This window comes from Mycetomoellerius zeteki, unplaced genomic scaffold (assembly GCF_001594055.1).
Source record: "Mycetomoellerius zeteki isolate Tzet28-1 unplaced genomic scaffold, Tzet1.0 scaffold433, whole genome shotgun sequence".
NCBI lineage: Eukaryota > Metazoa > Arthropoda > Insecta > Hymenoptera > Formicidae > Mycetomoellerius > Mycetomoellerius zeteki.
Window position 1 is genome coordinate 1,266,113 of NW_017257428.1, and position 13,606 is coordinate 1,279,718.

At 33.5% G+C, this 13,606-nt stretch overlaps 5 protein-coding genes across 5 annotated transcripts; 2 read left to right on the forward strand and 3 right to left on the reverse strand.

The window, feature by feature from the left end:
- Nucleotides 1-122: 122 nt before the first annotated feature.
- On the forward strand, nt 123-6,878 carry frtz (WD repeat-containing and planar cell polarity effector protein fritz). Its single transcript, XM_018454525.1, has 16 exons — nt 123-370; nt 452-581; nt 660-837; nt 913-1,106; nt 1,187-1,287; nt 2,563-2,677; nt 2,824-3,033; nt 3,165-3,328; nt 3,405-3,509; nt 3,589-3,797; nt 3,902-4,025; nt 4,088-4,257; nt 4,341-4,426; nt 4,502-6,139; nt 6,224-6,353; nt 6,459-6,878. The coding sequence occupies exons 1-16, from the start codon at nt 288-290 to the stop codon at nt 6,542-6,544; spliced, it is 3,723 nt and encodes a 1,240-aa protein (XP_018310027.1). The 5' UTR covers nt 123-287; the 3' UTR covers nt 6,545-6,878.
- Nucleotides 1,308-2,355, reverse strand: LOC108726759 (protein Flattop). The gene is made up of 2 exons (XM_018454524.1): nt 2,121-2,355; nt 1,308-1,571 (listed from the first exon to the last, which is right to left on the reverse strand). Exons 1-2 carry the CDS (start codon nt 2,313-2,315, stop codon nt 1,401-1,403), a joined length of 366 nt encoding a protein of 121 aa, XP_018310026.1. The 5' UTR covers nt 2,316-2,355; the 3' UTR covers nt 1,308-1,400.
- A 180-nt stretch (nt 6,879-7,058) lies between the features above and the next one.
- Nucleotides 7,059-8,095, reverse strand: mRpL48 (mitochondrial ribosomal protein L48). The gene is made up of 4 exons (XM_018454321.1): nt 7,937-8,095; nt 7,716-7,805; nt 7,516-7,649; nt 7,059-7,446 (listed from the first exon to the last, which is right to left on the reverse strand). Exons 1-4 carry the CDS (start codon nt 7,958-7,960, stop codon nt 7,158-7,160), a joined length of 537 nt encoding a protein of 178 aa, XP_018309823.1. The 5' UTR covers nt 7,961-8,095; the 3' UTR covers nt 7,059-7,157.
- A 159-nt stretch (nt 8,096-8,254) lies between these two features.
- Cog8 (conserved oligomeric Golgi complex subunit 8) lies at nt 8,255-11,064 on the forward strand. The gene is made up of 10 exons (XM_018454320.1): nt 8,255-8,511; nt 8,610-8,681; nt 8,773-8,897; nt 8,989-9,264; nt 9,342-9,555; nt 9,645-9,805; nt 9,884-10,159; nt 10,226-10,414; nt 10,488-10,643; nt 10,721-11,064. Exons 1-10 carry the CDS (start codon nt 8,457-8,459, stop codon nt 10,967-10,969), a joined length of 1,773 nt encoding a protein of 590 aa, XP_018309822.1. The 5' UTR covers nt 8,255-8,456; the 3' UTR covers nt 10,970-11,064.
- Nucleotides 11,065-11,177: 113 nt separating this feature from the next.
- Nucleotides 11,178-13,585, reverse strand: CCT3 (chaperonin containing TCP1 subunit 3). Its single transcript, XM_018454330.1, has 4 exons — nt 13,435-13,585; nt 13,259-13,320; nt 11,777-12,914; nt 11,178-11,696 (listed from the first exon to the last, which is right to left on the reverse strand). The coding sequence occupies exons 1-4, from the start codon at nt 13,469-13,471 to the stop codon at nt 11,281-11,283; spliced, it is 1,653 nt and encodes a 550-aa protein (XP_018309832.1). The 5' UTR covers nt 13,472-13,585; the 3' UTR covers nt 11,178-11,280.
- Nucleotides 13,586-13,606: the final 21 nt, after the last annotated feature.

The following is a 13,606-nucleotide window of genomic DNA, read 5'->3' on the forward strand; positions in this document are numbered from 1 at the left end:
TGCGATGCGATCAATGTAGAATCAGCTTAAGAGCTATGGTAGGAGCATATTAGAACATGTTGGAGCATACGACGCGACAAATCTAAAATCTGTGTTCCGGTCTCAAACCGGAAGTGAAAGACATTAATGATGCCGATTATAGATAGAAGTAGATAAACTGTGAATTTTCATGGAGTTGTGCGAATGTGACTTTTCGTAATTGTGTATTATTATTTACATACAAATTTGAGTGCTTCGCGTGATATTCTCCATAATATTTTGTATATTTAATATTAGTACACTTTATAATGTTTGCGTTAACGGGAGAAGTAAACTTCTGGACTTTTGATGACAATGTAAACATAGAGGTCACGGATTTTGGTGCATTTAAGTAAAAAACAACATCATATGATTCATTTTCAGATTCCACTATTACTATTATAGCAATTTATTTGTTCCTGATTTTTTTTAGATATCACGATAAACGTATTGATGGTACGTATGAAGAAGGCAAAAGATCATATTGTCAAGAACGTGGAATGACTTACGTCCCAGAAAACAAAAAGGGAAATAAATTAAAACATTCTATTAAATACTTAGAGGTATAATAAATCATTCTATCTTTCCTGATCGAATTATTTAAAGAGCATATATTATAGAATTGTTATTATCATATCTAGAGTCAACTCAGAGATAATTCTGTAATTTATTCTCAATGGTATGATGATTCTGTTGCACAATTAATGCTTAGCAATGGCTTATTGGTGCAAATACAAGTTTGTCTCTTCAGTGGTGATGTACAAGAAATCAATTTCGACAAATATCTTATAGGAAAGTTATCTGAACATATATCTGATGGTAATTGCCTATTATTTTTGTCACCAGAAACTATTTATATTATGCACAAAAGATAATATTTTGCTTTATTTACAGTAATTATTACCAAAAGTCATTTGGTTTGTACATACAACGATAATCTAGTGACTCTGGTATATTTTACAAAATCTAAAACGCATATTTTTGATAAGATGAGCAAGTTAGAACCTAAATTAGTCACAACAGATGTATTTAAACCTAATGGACGCAGATTGGATAAGAAGATTGAAGTAAACAAGTCTGCTAATTTGGTAAATTGCTTTTAGGTAGTTTTTTAAAACTAAGTCGAAAATATTACAGTTAATCTATAAGAAATAATGTGTCTTTGCAGATATTAATTTGGCGAAAATCTACAATGAACGAAGTTTATCCTTGGAGTCCTGCTATGAAACAATATCATCGAGCAAACATGCATCTCTTTCGGCTTACAGGGTATGAGATCAATATAGTTATGTGACTTCTTTTATCCTTCTCATCCTTTTATGTGACATTCTTTGCGTGTATATATGTATTTTTATTCATTTTAACTCTTTGTTGTTATCTTTTTATGGTTTGTTGATTTCCTTATTCCCATTCTTGTTTGCGTGTTTTACCGTTTTACATAAATTCTCATGTTTCTTCTTGTGCTGTTCCCATAAATCTTTTTTATATTGAGGCGATATTGATAATTCTTTAGCAATGCTTGCAGTAATTTTCTTTGGCAAATCCCAAGTGCCCTTTGTTTACAATATGATATTTTTGTATTATAATCTTTAAATATTGCATATATAAATTTGGAGAGAGTAACTTATGATAATATTGATTTAATTTAAAATAATTTAGATTCTTAAATTTTTACTACATACACAGGTTGTCTAAAAAGAAACCGAACTTTTGCTCTAGAAATGGTACTAATTGCGACATTAAGTTGTAACAGGCAGAATATTTTAAACATTATATTATCGATCGTGTACAATAGCATTTGAAACGATTCATAACAATATAACAATCCTTTGTGTGACATAAAATGCAACGGTTGTTTCGTAATCCTTGTCAGAAAATCACGATGGAGCAATACGCCAGCATTAAGTTCTGCGTGAAACTAAAGAAAGCTTTTACCGAGATATTTAAATTTCTTGTTTTAATAACTTAAATATTGATAATATAATGTTTAAAATATTAAATTCTACCCGTTATAACTTAATGGTGCGACTAGTGCCATTTTTAGAGCAAAAGTTTGGTTTCTTTTTAAACAACTTGTGTACGTAACATTAATTTATACAAACTTTAAATGTTCCCCATGGTGAATGTCCAACTCTTTTGGCATTGTCTAACATACGTCCATTATTATCTGCAATAAATTTCGTAGTGACACAATGTCTGTCTGGCCAACTAGGATACCATTTAGGAACTTCCCAATTTCGCAATCTTTTTGGAGCAAATGCATCTTCTGTCCAATGGCCATGCCAGTGCTGAGACATTTTTATATAATTCTCGTGATTTTATAATTTTAATACGTATGAATTTTAATTGTACTTGTGTTTGCTATTACAATTCTTTCTATAAAGCATGGTTAGTTATGTGTCACTATGCTTGTTGCTATGTAAATCAATTACAAACACTTGTACAGTCGCTGACGTCCCTGTATGAATGTATGTATGTACAAACACTGTTATGGTGATATGTATGTACATAAAAATGAAAGAATTTAATCATTCATGTTTTCAGAACAAAGTTAGAATTGTTATGTTATATACGTACTGAATTTGATCCCTTGTGTATTATGTTTGATGCATGCGATGACAATATTATTCATTCTGTAGAACAAAAAGTTTCACGGAAGGTAATTACATCTCATCATTCTGTATTTAATGCAAATTTAATATATTAAATATGCTTTCATATATTAATTAAATTTTGTATATTAAAAAGAAATATAAGTTATATATATATATATATATTTGTAAATTTGGATATCTTAATATATAGGGAGAAGTTACCGTAGAATGGCGTACATATGAAGTTTCTCGACAAAATAAATTAAAAAGGATCGCTGTGATTTCCGTATCATTGCCAACGCATACAAGTTGTGTGAGATTTTCACCTAATCAGGAACTATTACTTTTATGTTGCATCGACGGTACTATTATGATGTATGATCAGATCAAATCGACAAGTATCAGTGTAAAAGCCGCTTTTGTAAGTTTTATTAATATATAAATGTACAATAACTTTTCATATATATGTATAGCGATATACAATATAAATATTATGAAAAGATGCATTTTAAAAGGATTGATATGTGATTTTCTTCATTTTTTCCCCTTAAGATACCTACTTTAGCCGCTTGGCACAGCGATGGTATAATATTTGTGGTGGGTAATGATAGAGGCCAGTTTCAATATTTTGATATTACTTTAATGTGTATCAAAAGCCAGACATTAAGCGACGAGGCAGTGCCAGCGAATATTCTCGACTTATCATCATATTTTAAGTACGAACAATGAAATAATTAATCGGTAAGATATGGCCATAAAATTGGATTAATAAAATAATAATACACAACACAGGAATCAGCATGCTTTGCTGCATATGGAATGGAACAAGAAAAGTGATCCAAATCAAATACGTTATTACAACAATGGCAATTCTTTATTCTTATTACTTTTCGAACGGTAAGGGCTACCATTTCTTTTATCGAGCAACATATGTTCGATATTGATTGGTATGTGACAATTTATTCTGTATTCTTAGAGGACCGATTGGAGTTATTAAAATGATCGAAGGGGATACTCTCTCCGGGGATGAATTAGTCAGAAGGTATTTGTCGGAGTCTCGAGCAGAACAAGCGACTTCCTTGCTGTTGTCGATGAATTGGGATACGCATCCACGTGTATGCATGCATTCGCTTAATCAAATCTTAAACTATTTATTTAAGTTACCGTTAACAACGGAACGCGAAGGTAAAATAAAATTTTGTTTTTCTAATCTGATGTTTAATTAAGAGATTACTTACTAATGATTAAAAAAAATAATCTTATTCTAATTTATTAATCTGATTTAATAGGTCTGATACAAAATGCGTTAGGCAGTTTCCACATACCTATTAAACCAATAAGCCAAACTGTCGAAGAAGAATATGGGGATGAAGTAAGAGATTTGACGAGGAGATTTTTCCATCATTTATTAAGGTAGTGCATTATATGAAGGGAATTTAAAATTTAATTTATTCTAATCATTATGATCTTTGTAGGTATAAGATGTTTGAGAAGGCTTTTCGACTAGCTATTGATCTAAATGATCACGATCTTTTTATGGACATACATTTCTACGCTACGGTTTTGAATGATATGGAACTGGCAACTGCAGCCAAAGAGAAAGCTGAGAGTATTCTAAGCAGATCGAACAGTTGCAGTGCTTCACGTAAGAATTGACAAATCTTTGGAGACGGGCTTGTAAAGACTTTAATATATCTTGTACCTATTTAAATAAATAAATTTTTATAGATTCCACATGTTCGAGAACATCGTGTTCTATATGTTCCGATTCAAGCAATGAGAAGGAAGAGGAGGAAGAGGAAAAGAATGTGGAGGTAGAGGAGGAAGAAGAGGAGGAAGAAGAAGAGGAAGAGGAGGAAGAGGAGAAGGAGGAGGATGAAGGGGAGGAGGAAGAGGAGGAAGAGGAGGAAGAGCAGATAGAAGCAACATACAGTGAAGAGAGCGAAGATTCTCAAAAAGAAAAACGACTTAATCTGAAACGATCGCGAAAGCATCGTTACAGAAAAGCTTCCGGTTCAAATCAAATCCCACCCTTACCAGTTGTCCATCCTCATCATACCGCAAAGAATACACTTTGCGCATCATATAATAATATTCCGTCCACTATTAAGACTGACTACATCTTAGTACCTTCGTCCTTTGACACTTCCAATAATATTTTAACAACTTCGTTTAATCATTCTTCACACATTTCGAGCCCATTTTTATCATCAACTTCTTTTAATAAATCATTATACAGTACACACTCAAACTTTACACCAATTAGCGCGGCGAATATCATTAATAGTTCTCAAGTATTTAACAATGCATCAGACGACTTGATGACCACCTCATTCGGTAGTATTTCTCTCAATGAATCGGACATAATAGTGAATGATCAGTCTAGCAATAATTTCAACGAGAGATCGTACGATCAATCGTTACTTAATGAAATATCATATTCTTTTAGTAGTTCCACTACTAACGTAATAACAACTTGCGCGCAAGACGATAGTTTTATCTCTACTTCTTTCAATAAGCCAATATATGAATCGGAAGACATTCATTCTAATAATTATTTGACGAGTTGCTTAAACGTCATTGACAATAATGTTATGTCAACGTCATTCGGTACTCGAATCGCTAACACTCCTATCTCGCATAGTAACTCAGTCAATGCACTAACAGCGAACAATAATTCTGAAACAACTTTTATGTTACGAGGCAAATCTTCAAAGATATCTGATAAATCATTAACTAAAACTCTTATCGATAATACTCATGTAACGGATCAATCGCCTCTTTCGAATAATAGTTGTAACAATCTGATGTCTACTTCGTTTAATAATCTTGAAGGATATACAACTCTTGAAAGTAACGATATTACATTTCCCAACGCGTTTAATAATGTCAACGATCAAGCCGTTAAATTACAATATCCTGTAACGGAAGAAAAAGAAACAAATGCTGTTCCATCATCACCTTCTCTGATAAGTTCTTTCTCTAATTGCCTTCATGGTTTACCTAGAAAAAATTATCTTTTATCTAGGAGCACTCAAGGTTTGCCAAATGTTAAAGAATTGGAGAAATTTACAACGAATAAAACCCATATGCCGTTGTGCATTTTACAAAAACAGAATTCCACAACATCTAATATACCTGAAAATCAGAAAACATCTCTATCTTTCAAAACATATAGATACAATTACGATCTAGATTATATACCGTTTCAGGGTTCTCGCGACGATACAGACTTAGAACTTTCACAAACAGTTAGCAAATTTTCCTCGCGAAACTTTCATCCTAGTTACAGTATACAACATGGATTATTTGAGAATAGACACTCGTCAAGATCTTCCCAAACTGTTAATAGAGAAACTAAAATGTTTTCTAACATACCACCTCTGCCTGTAATTAATACGTCTATCGCTAATTCAAAGGTTTGTTCTACGTGTCCATCGTTTGCCGACATATCAAGTTCTCTTTCTAATGAAAAGCCAAAGGTGAAGTTTTCAGACACTGTCACTCATATACTAGTACCTGGGACAGTAAGTAATTTTAAAGATATATGTATGTACGTATATGTGTATATATATATATATGTATATATACATATAAAATTTTTCTTACAGACTCAAGTATATAGACAGAAACGATCTACTACACAAACACATATAACGGATCCTAAACGTGAACTAGCTGAAAGTCTTCCACTTTGTCTGGGTAATGAAGATTACCTTAAAGATTTTCAACCATTGTGTAGTAAGCATTTTACATTAGTACATCTGTTTTGTATATGTAAGAAGCTTTACAACACAATTGTGAATAACACGACTTTGTCCAATATTAATCTTTGATATTTTGCAGAAGATAATGCTGACGAAAAAATAAAAGAATCTTCGAAGACTGATGACAGTACAAAGATCAAAGTCGTGCATTTTGGTTTATTGTAAACAAATATTTTAAAAGAAATATGAATCATATACGCGCAAGCGCGTAAACAGGGAGAAAGCGCTAGAAGAATAATAAACAAAAAATAGATTCGACGTTATTTATAATAAAAAATAATTAGGGAAAATCCGGGAGACTTGACTATATGGCAAAGTTGAACCATTTCAAATATCTCATTCAAATTTCAGGCCAAACAGTCAAACCGCAATATATGGATCATGCCATTTTGATTTCACATTTCTCGAAACGTGACAAATAGTTGCCGGCTTGATAACCGTGCACTTGGCATGAAATTTGAAGTAGTTCAACTCTCTCATATGATCGTCTCCCGGACTCCCCCAAGTTTAATCTAATTTTAATTTAGAGTTAAGATTGATAATAAGAATATTGTGAAATAGTTTATTGAACTATTTTTATAAATTATTTTTGTATATATTGTATAACTTTCTCATAGAAAAGTTAACAAAAACTTTTCATCATTAATTTTGTGTATAATTTTCTCAAGTTTTTACTATTTTTAAAATTTACCATGCTTGGAAAGAGATGCTATTTTTGTAACAATAATATACAAGTGTTATTTGCACTTACAAATAATATATTAATCACAACATATATTTAAGATTTATTATTCTTTAATGTAATTAGCGTTGATTTCAAATCAATCAATTCTTTGTCTGGTATATATCGCTTATCTTCTAGTGCGGGATCATGAATGTTTATATTCAAAGTAACACCTTGTGGTAAAGCTGCCTCTAATGCTCTAATTAATACTGAGCATTTTATTGACGATACGTCTGATAGTTGTATATTTCTTTCATAAATTTTGAGATAATACTCGGACATAATTGTTGTCGTTCTAGTTTTATACTTCCGAATCGTGAATTCTTGAGGTGGTAAAGGCCAGCTGAACAGAAGAATACGGATTGTATTAAAAATTGAAGAGTAAAATTAAGAAAATTTAATGCAAATTTACCTGTTGTCTACGTCGATTTGTACAATATCCGCTAATTTGTGTATGAAAGACTGATAACATTCGAGCACAGGATAATCATAACTTTTAATTTGTACATTTATCGTGGATAAAAGCGGAAATTCTGATTTTCCTGTCTGTAAAAATCGAAAAACTAACAAAACGTTATGTATGCTTCAAATACCTAGAAGTTTAGATCTAACCTCTAAATAATCTGGCTCGTACAGACTTCCAGTATAAAATTTTGCCGATAAAGTTTTTGTTGCGAGTGAACGTTGTCCAAGCACTGCAATCTAGAATAAAAGCAATCATTAAACAACTCAATTATGCGTAATAAAATAGATAAATGTTCAATATAAATGTATATGCTTCAAGTTATTTACTTAGTGTATAAAAATTATTAATAAGTCGATCGCAAAAATACCTGTTTGATCAGATTTAAAGCCATTTCCCGTGCGATAAAATAATTAGACTAATGAATTAAAAGAAAACTTTTAATTCATAGATTTAATTGAATTCAGTCGTCGAATTGTCACGCCGACTTTTGGTTGGTAAATTTCCTCCAGTCGATCAGCTGATTGCTCGTGCTTAAAGGCTTTCTATAACGGCTGAAGATGACGTTTGCGTTGGTTTGCGATTCTGCGACGTGTCGTTGCATTGAGAACTTTCGTAATAAAATTTTTATAATCGCGCAAAGTTTAATCGAAATATAAAGAAATTATTTTTTATAATCTAGATCGATAAAAGTCTTTTACGATAATTATGTAAGGTTATAAAAGGAGCCATTAAATTACATATTTACATATTATTGGCATATCGAAATCGAATCGAAGAAAAGTACCTTGCTGATATCTGCCACTTGTCTCAACAATTCGCTGAAAAATAATATTTTGCATTAACACAAATGCTTTAACAACCGATATTATACATTTGTTAAAAGGATCATGGATATTGAAACGGAGAATGTGATAAATCTGATATTTCCGGAAGGTATCTCAGGTAAGATTAATTATGTTATTTTTAAATTAATTGTTTTAACGCATATTATTGCTTTTATTGTAGTACATTTGTATCGTTTTATGCAACTACGATTTCAGAATCTTGGAAAGAAAATCCCAATTTTTATCAGTATCTCTCAAAACTTGGAGGCTTTGATGTAGATCAGCTAAGTACGAACACCTTTATTATCTGGCTTATCTATCTAAATTTTGCTTTATACATCAATGAGATACAGATTCATCCTGCATGAAAAATTTTTAGGTAAAGAACCTGATCATTTGTCTGATGAGAAAAACGCAGTGCTTCAAACTACACAGAAATTAGTCTTTGCAAATTATAAAACTTTTATTCAGACAGCAGAAAGTTCACGAGAGATACTCAATCATGTAATTTAAAAAAATATTAAGTTAAAGTATATATATATATATATATAGATCTGTCTAAAGAGATTAACAAATTATATTATTTTACTTTTAGTTCAATGAGACTGAAAATCGTCTTGACAAACTTGTACAAAAGATTCCAGAATTTGTGAGGAAATGCCAATCGTTTTGTGATACTTCAAAAGATATTAATGCACATCGAAGATTAAATAGCTTAACACTAACACGAAATGCAGAGCTACTTGAAATTCTTGAGATGCCCCAATTAATGGAATCGTGTCTGAGAAGTAATCAATATAACGAAGCATTGGAATTGTCTCAATATGCTCGTCAATTGGGAATGAAGCATGGGGATATTCCTATTATCTCGGTACAAGCTTAGCAATCTTTCATAACGCATGTTTTCTTCGGTATCATATTTGTGTTTTATTTTTATTAATATTTCAGTCTATAGTAGCAGAGATCGAAAGCAGCTGGTCGGGTATGGTAGGACAAGTAGTTGGCTCTCTGAGAGGAGATCTACCGCTTCCGAGATGTCTTCAACTTGTCGGATTGTTGCGGTCTATGGATGCATTTACAGAATCAGAACTTCGTATAAAATTCCTTCAAGCGAGAGATAGCTGGCTTCAAGGCTTGCTGAATGCAATACCGAAGGAAGATCGTAAGAGGGTTTTTTATTTAAATTACAATACAATACAAAAGATAAATTGATCAAACCGATAAGAAAATTACATTTTACATGTGTTGCAGCTAACCTTCACATGGCTAAAACAATAGAATTATCCAGGATACATTTATTCAATATAATAACTCAGTACAAAGCTATGTTTAACGACGATGAATTAGTAATTCCCGGCCGCGACTTGACGTTAAATGAATCTGCGATATTTTATCATTGGTTGGAGGAAAAGGTAGATTTGTAAACAGACAATGCACACACAGATATAACGTAAATGGAAATGTGATTAAAGTTTGTTTTTTCTTTTTAGATAACGCAATTTCTTGCTACGCTAGAGCAAGACTTACCAGGTGTAACATCTATAGATACCATTTTGGGTCAGTGTACATACTTTGGATTATCATTTGGTCGAGTGGGCGTCGATTTCACTGGTCGAATGTCGGATATATTTGTACGAGTTATCAGTGAAAGGTTTGAACAGAACGTTCGTAGAACAACTCGAAAGTTTGAAAAAGATATGGAAACATTTACATTGATTAACAAAACGCAACGACTTGATGTAAAAACAGAGCCTTGTATTAATTCTGTAAGTATAAAATTATATCTTTTCAAGTTTTTATACATTAATTTACTATTATAAACTGTTTCATAGGAAAATCCGCCTGAACAACTGGTAGAATTTTATCCTCTGGCCGAATATTGCAACGGGATAATAGCTGCGTTCAATGAATTGAGACTCTGTGCACCAGTGGCACTCTCTACTTTATGCACAAAATTGCTACAAGAGTCGTTACATAATGTGGCGAGGGCTATGTTGGTATTTTACAAGCAAGAACAGCAAGTAAGTTTTCATTGTCGTGTAATTTTTATTCACAAGTAAATTCTAATATATTTTATCAATCTATACGTCATAGGCATTTACTGCCGCGGAACGGGAAAACATGATTAAGTTCACAGAATGTTTAAGTGAACAATTAATACCTTATATACAGTATTGCATACATGCAATTTTTCCACCTGCCCAAATTGCAACTCATTTAGGAGTATCAGTCGGTGTACTGCAGAAAGAGGTATGAATTGTTAAACGGCATAAAAAGGTGGATATATATACATATATATATGTGTAATGATGTAAACTAAATTACAGGAGATCACATATTTAAATAAGCAGATTATAGTAGAACCTGTGGCTGTATTATTACCTATTAGAAAAGATTGTTTGACTTCCAAATCATGTATGTCTAATATACAGCCATTAACATCACATGATGCAAGGAATCCTTCCATCACAATGCCTCTACTAATAGAAACAATAGATTCAAACTTGAGGAAGACTACAGTGATAAAAACAGAAAAATCAAAAGAAAACGAAATTACTCAACAAGGAACGATATAAAAGTGCGATATGCAAAGTTTGCAGAATTTTAGCGATGCTGTAAAGAGTATTGTATAATGTACTTGATGTGTACGGATTCAAAGTATTCAATTATGTAAAGTTGGACATAATTGCTTACTATTATATATATATATATATATATATTTCGAGGTAATGTAAATAAAAAGATTTTTACGATTATCGGGGCACATTTGTCTTTATTTTTTGAAAATGCATATAGAGATAAAAATTTGACAAACAGCGAAAGTGCAAAATAATTAAATCTTAAAGTAAATACAAAGCAATTAGGCTTCAATAGATATTGAAAATATTTATTCTTTCATACACTCCTCCGTAACTTGACTCGGCTGCCCGGTTTCATTCTCATTTTTCTTCTTTTTACTTCCGGAAACAATGTCGTCTATTCTCAATAACAGGATAGCAGTCTCGATCGCTGTTTTATATGTTTGTAATTTTACAGACAATGGTTCCCATATACCGCGTTCCTTCATGTCAACCAATTTTCCCGTTTCTCCATCAATGCCCCAAGTAGTTCCTTCTGTTGCGTGTTTAGCGCGCAACGCCGTTAAAGTCCTGATAGTATTTGCGCCACAATTTTGCGCTAGCGTCCTGGGAATGATCTCCAAGGCTTGTGCGATCGCCTTGTATGGCCATTGTTCCACACCTGCAAGTCCTGCCGCCTTTTCTGTTAAAAGCCGGGATACTGCCATTTCCACTGCTCCACCACCTATGGAAAAAAAGGAAAAGGAACAAAATGTAAAAGGTGAAAACCTTTTGACAAAAAATAAAATAACTAATTTTACGCACCTGGTACAAGCTTTGGATCGACAAGAAGATTTCTGGCAACATGCAGCGCATCCTGCAAATTTCTCTCAGTCTCATTCAAGATATCTTTGCTAGCACCTCTCAGAACGATAGTACAAGCTTTAGGATCCTTGCATTCTGTGATAAAACAGAAATAATCATCACCGAGTTTCTTGATTTCAAAAAGACCAGCACCCGTCCCAACATCCTCTTCCTTGAGTTCTTCAGTACGATTGACGACGGTAGCACCACAAGCGCGAGCAATTCTGTTAATGTCACTCTTTCGTAGCCTGCGTATCGCGGATATGCCGGCTTTCACGAGATAATGCTGAGCAAGATCCGATACACCCTTCTCTGTTATCACGACATCTGGTTTCACTGAAATAACATCTTCGCATACCTTCTTCACATACTCTTCCTCTAGTTCTAAAATCTTTGTGAAATCAACATCCTTCATTATCTCTATATTCGTCTGAGATTCGCCCTTCTTATACTCCAATGGACAATCCAGCAGTACTATTCTCGGATCTTTGATGTAACGTCTCATTTTCGGATGTGTCACATCCTTGTTGATCATCACACCCTTGAGAACAGTACTGTCCTCTATTGTACCACCGGGTATCTTCTCTACCTTGGCATAACGTTTGATGTCGATCTCTCTTCTGCCATTCTCCTCGAGCATTACGGTATGAACGGCGTCCAAAGCGATTTGACAGGCCAATTCAGACCAACGTCTGATAAATTTAGTACCTGTACAGGAGTTTATCACTTGGACCAGTTTATTTTTGTCGTTGCAATCTAAATCGATGCTGACTTGTTCATTGAGAATCGTAACCATATCTTCCAAAGCCTGACGATACGCTCTTATGATGACAGTAGGATGCATGTTCTGTTCCAAGAATGGTTCAGCGGTAGCCAAGATCTCGCCTGACAGGACAATCACCGAAGTGGTACCATCCCCTACCTCTTCATCCTGAGTCCTGGCAATTTCTATCATGGACTTTCCAGCAGGATGCTGCACAGTGATCTCGCGCAAAATTGCGTTTCCATCATTTGTCATTACGATGCCACCCATTGGATCCATCAGCATCTTCAACATGGCTTGAGGACCCAAACATGTTCTGATGACATCGGCAATTGCCTATATATATAAAAACAAGAAAAATTTGTTACATCGATCCAATGTACTTGAAAATCACGCCAATTTAATTATAATTGAATTTATAGATTGTTCATGGAAAATATAATAATTTTTATCGATTTAACTTGTTTGGTTTATGAGTTATCATACTTAAATTTAATACACGGTATGAAAATCAATGCGAACAATACTCAAACTGATTTTTTCTCTCTCCCTCTCTCTCTCTCTCTCTCTCTCTCTCTCTCTTCAGTCACACGTGGGCGTGTACCTCGTGAAAAACGCGAGGAATGCCTTATAAGGAATGCGATACATTGCTGACATACAGATTATTAGATATCTCTCACCTTGCCTGCCTGGATATTCTCTCTCTGTACTTTTCTGCCGGTATCCCGCTTCGTGTTCTGGCCTGCAATAATCAAAATGTTCGACATGGTTAGAAAAGCGACTGATGCACGGGAATTGCTAGATACTCCTAAACAAGCGACAGACGAAAGATCGATTTGAACCAATTTGAACTTACTGAGAACTACAATTGGTGCCGAACCCGGTCCAAACATTGTATTTTTCCTTTATTGTTGTTTTTTTTTTCTCACTACACCGATCGGTGTATAATATAAACTTTTCCGGAAAAGGACGAGGAACGCTGACGACGGTTAATCAACTTACATGAAGAAGCGTAAAGCACGAGTAAC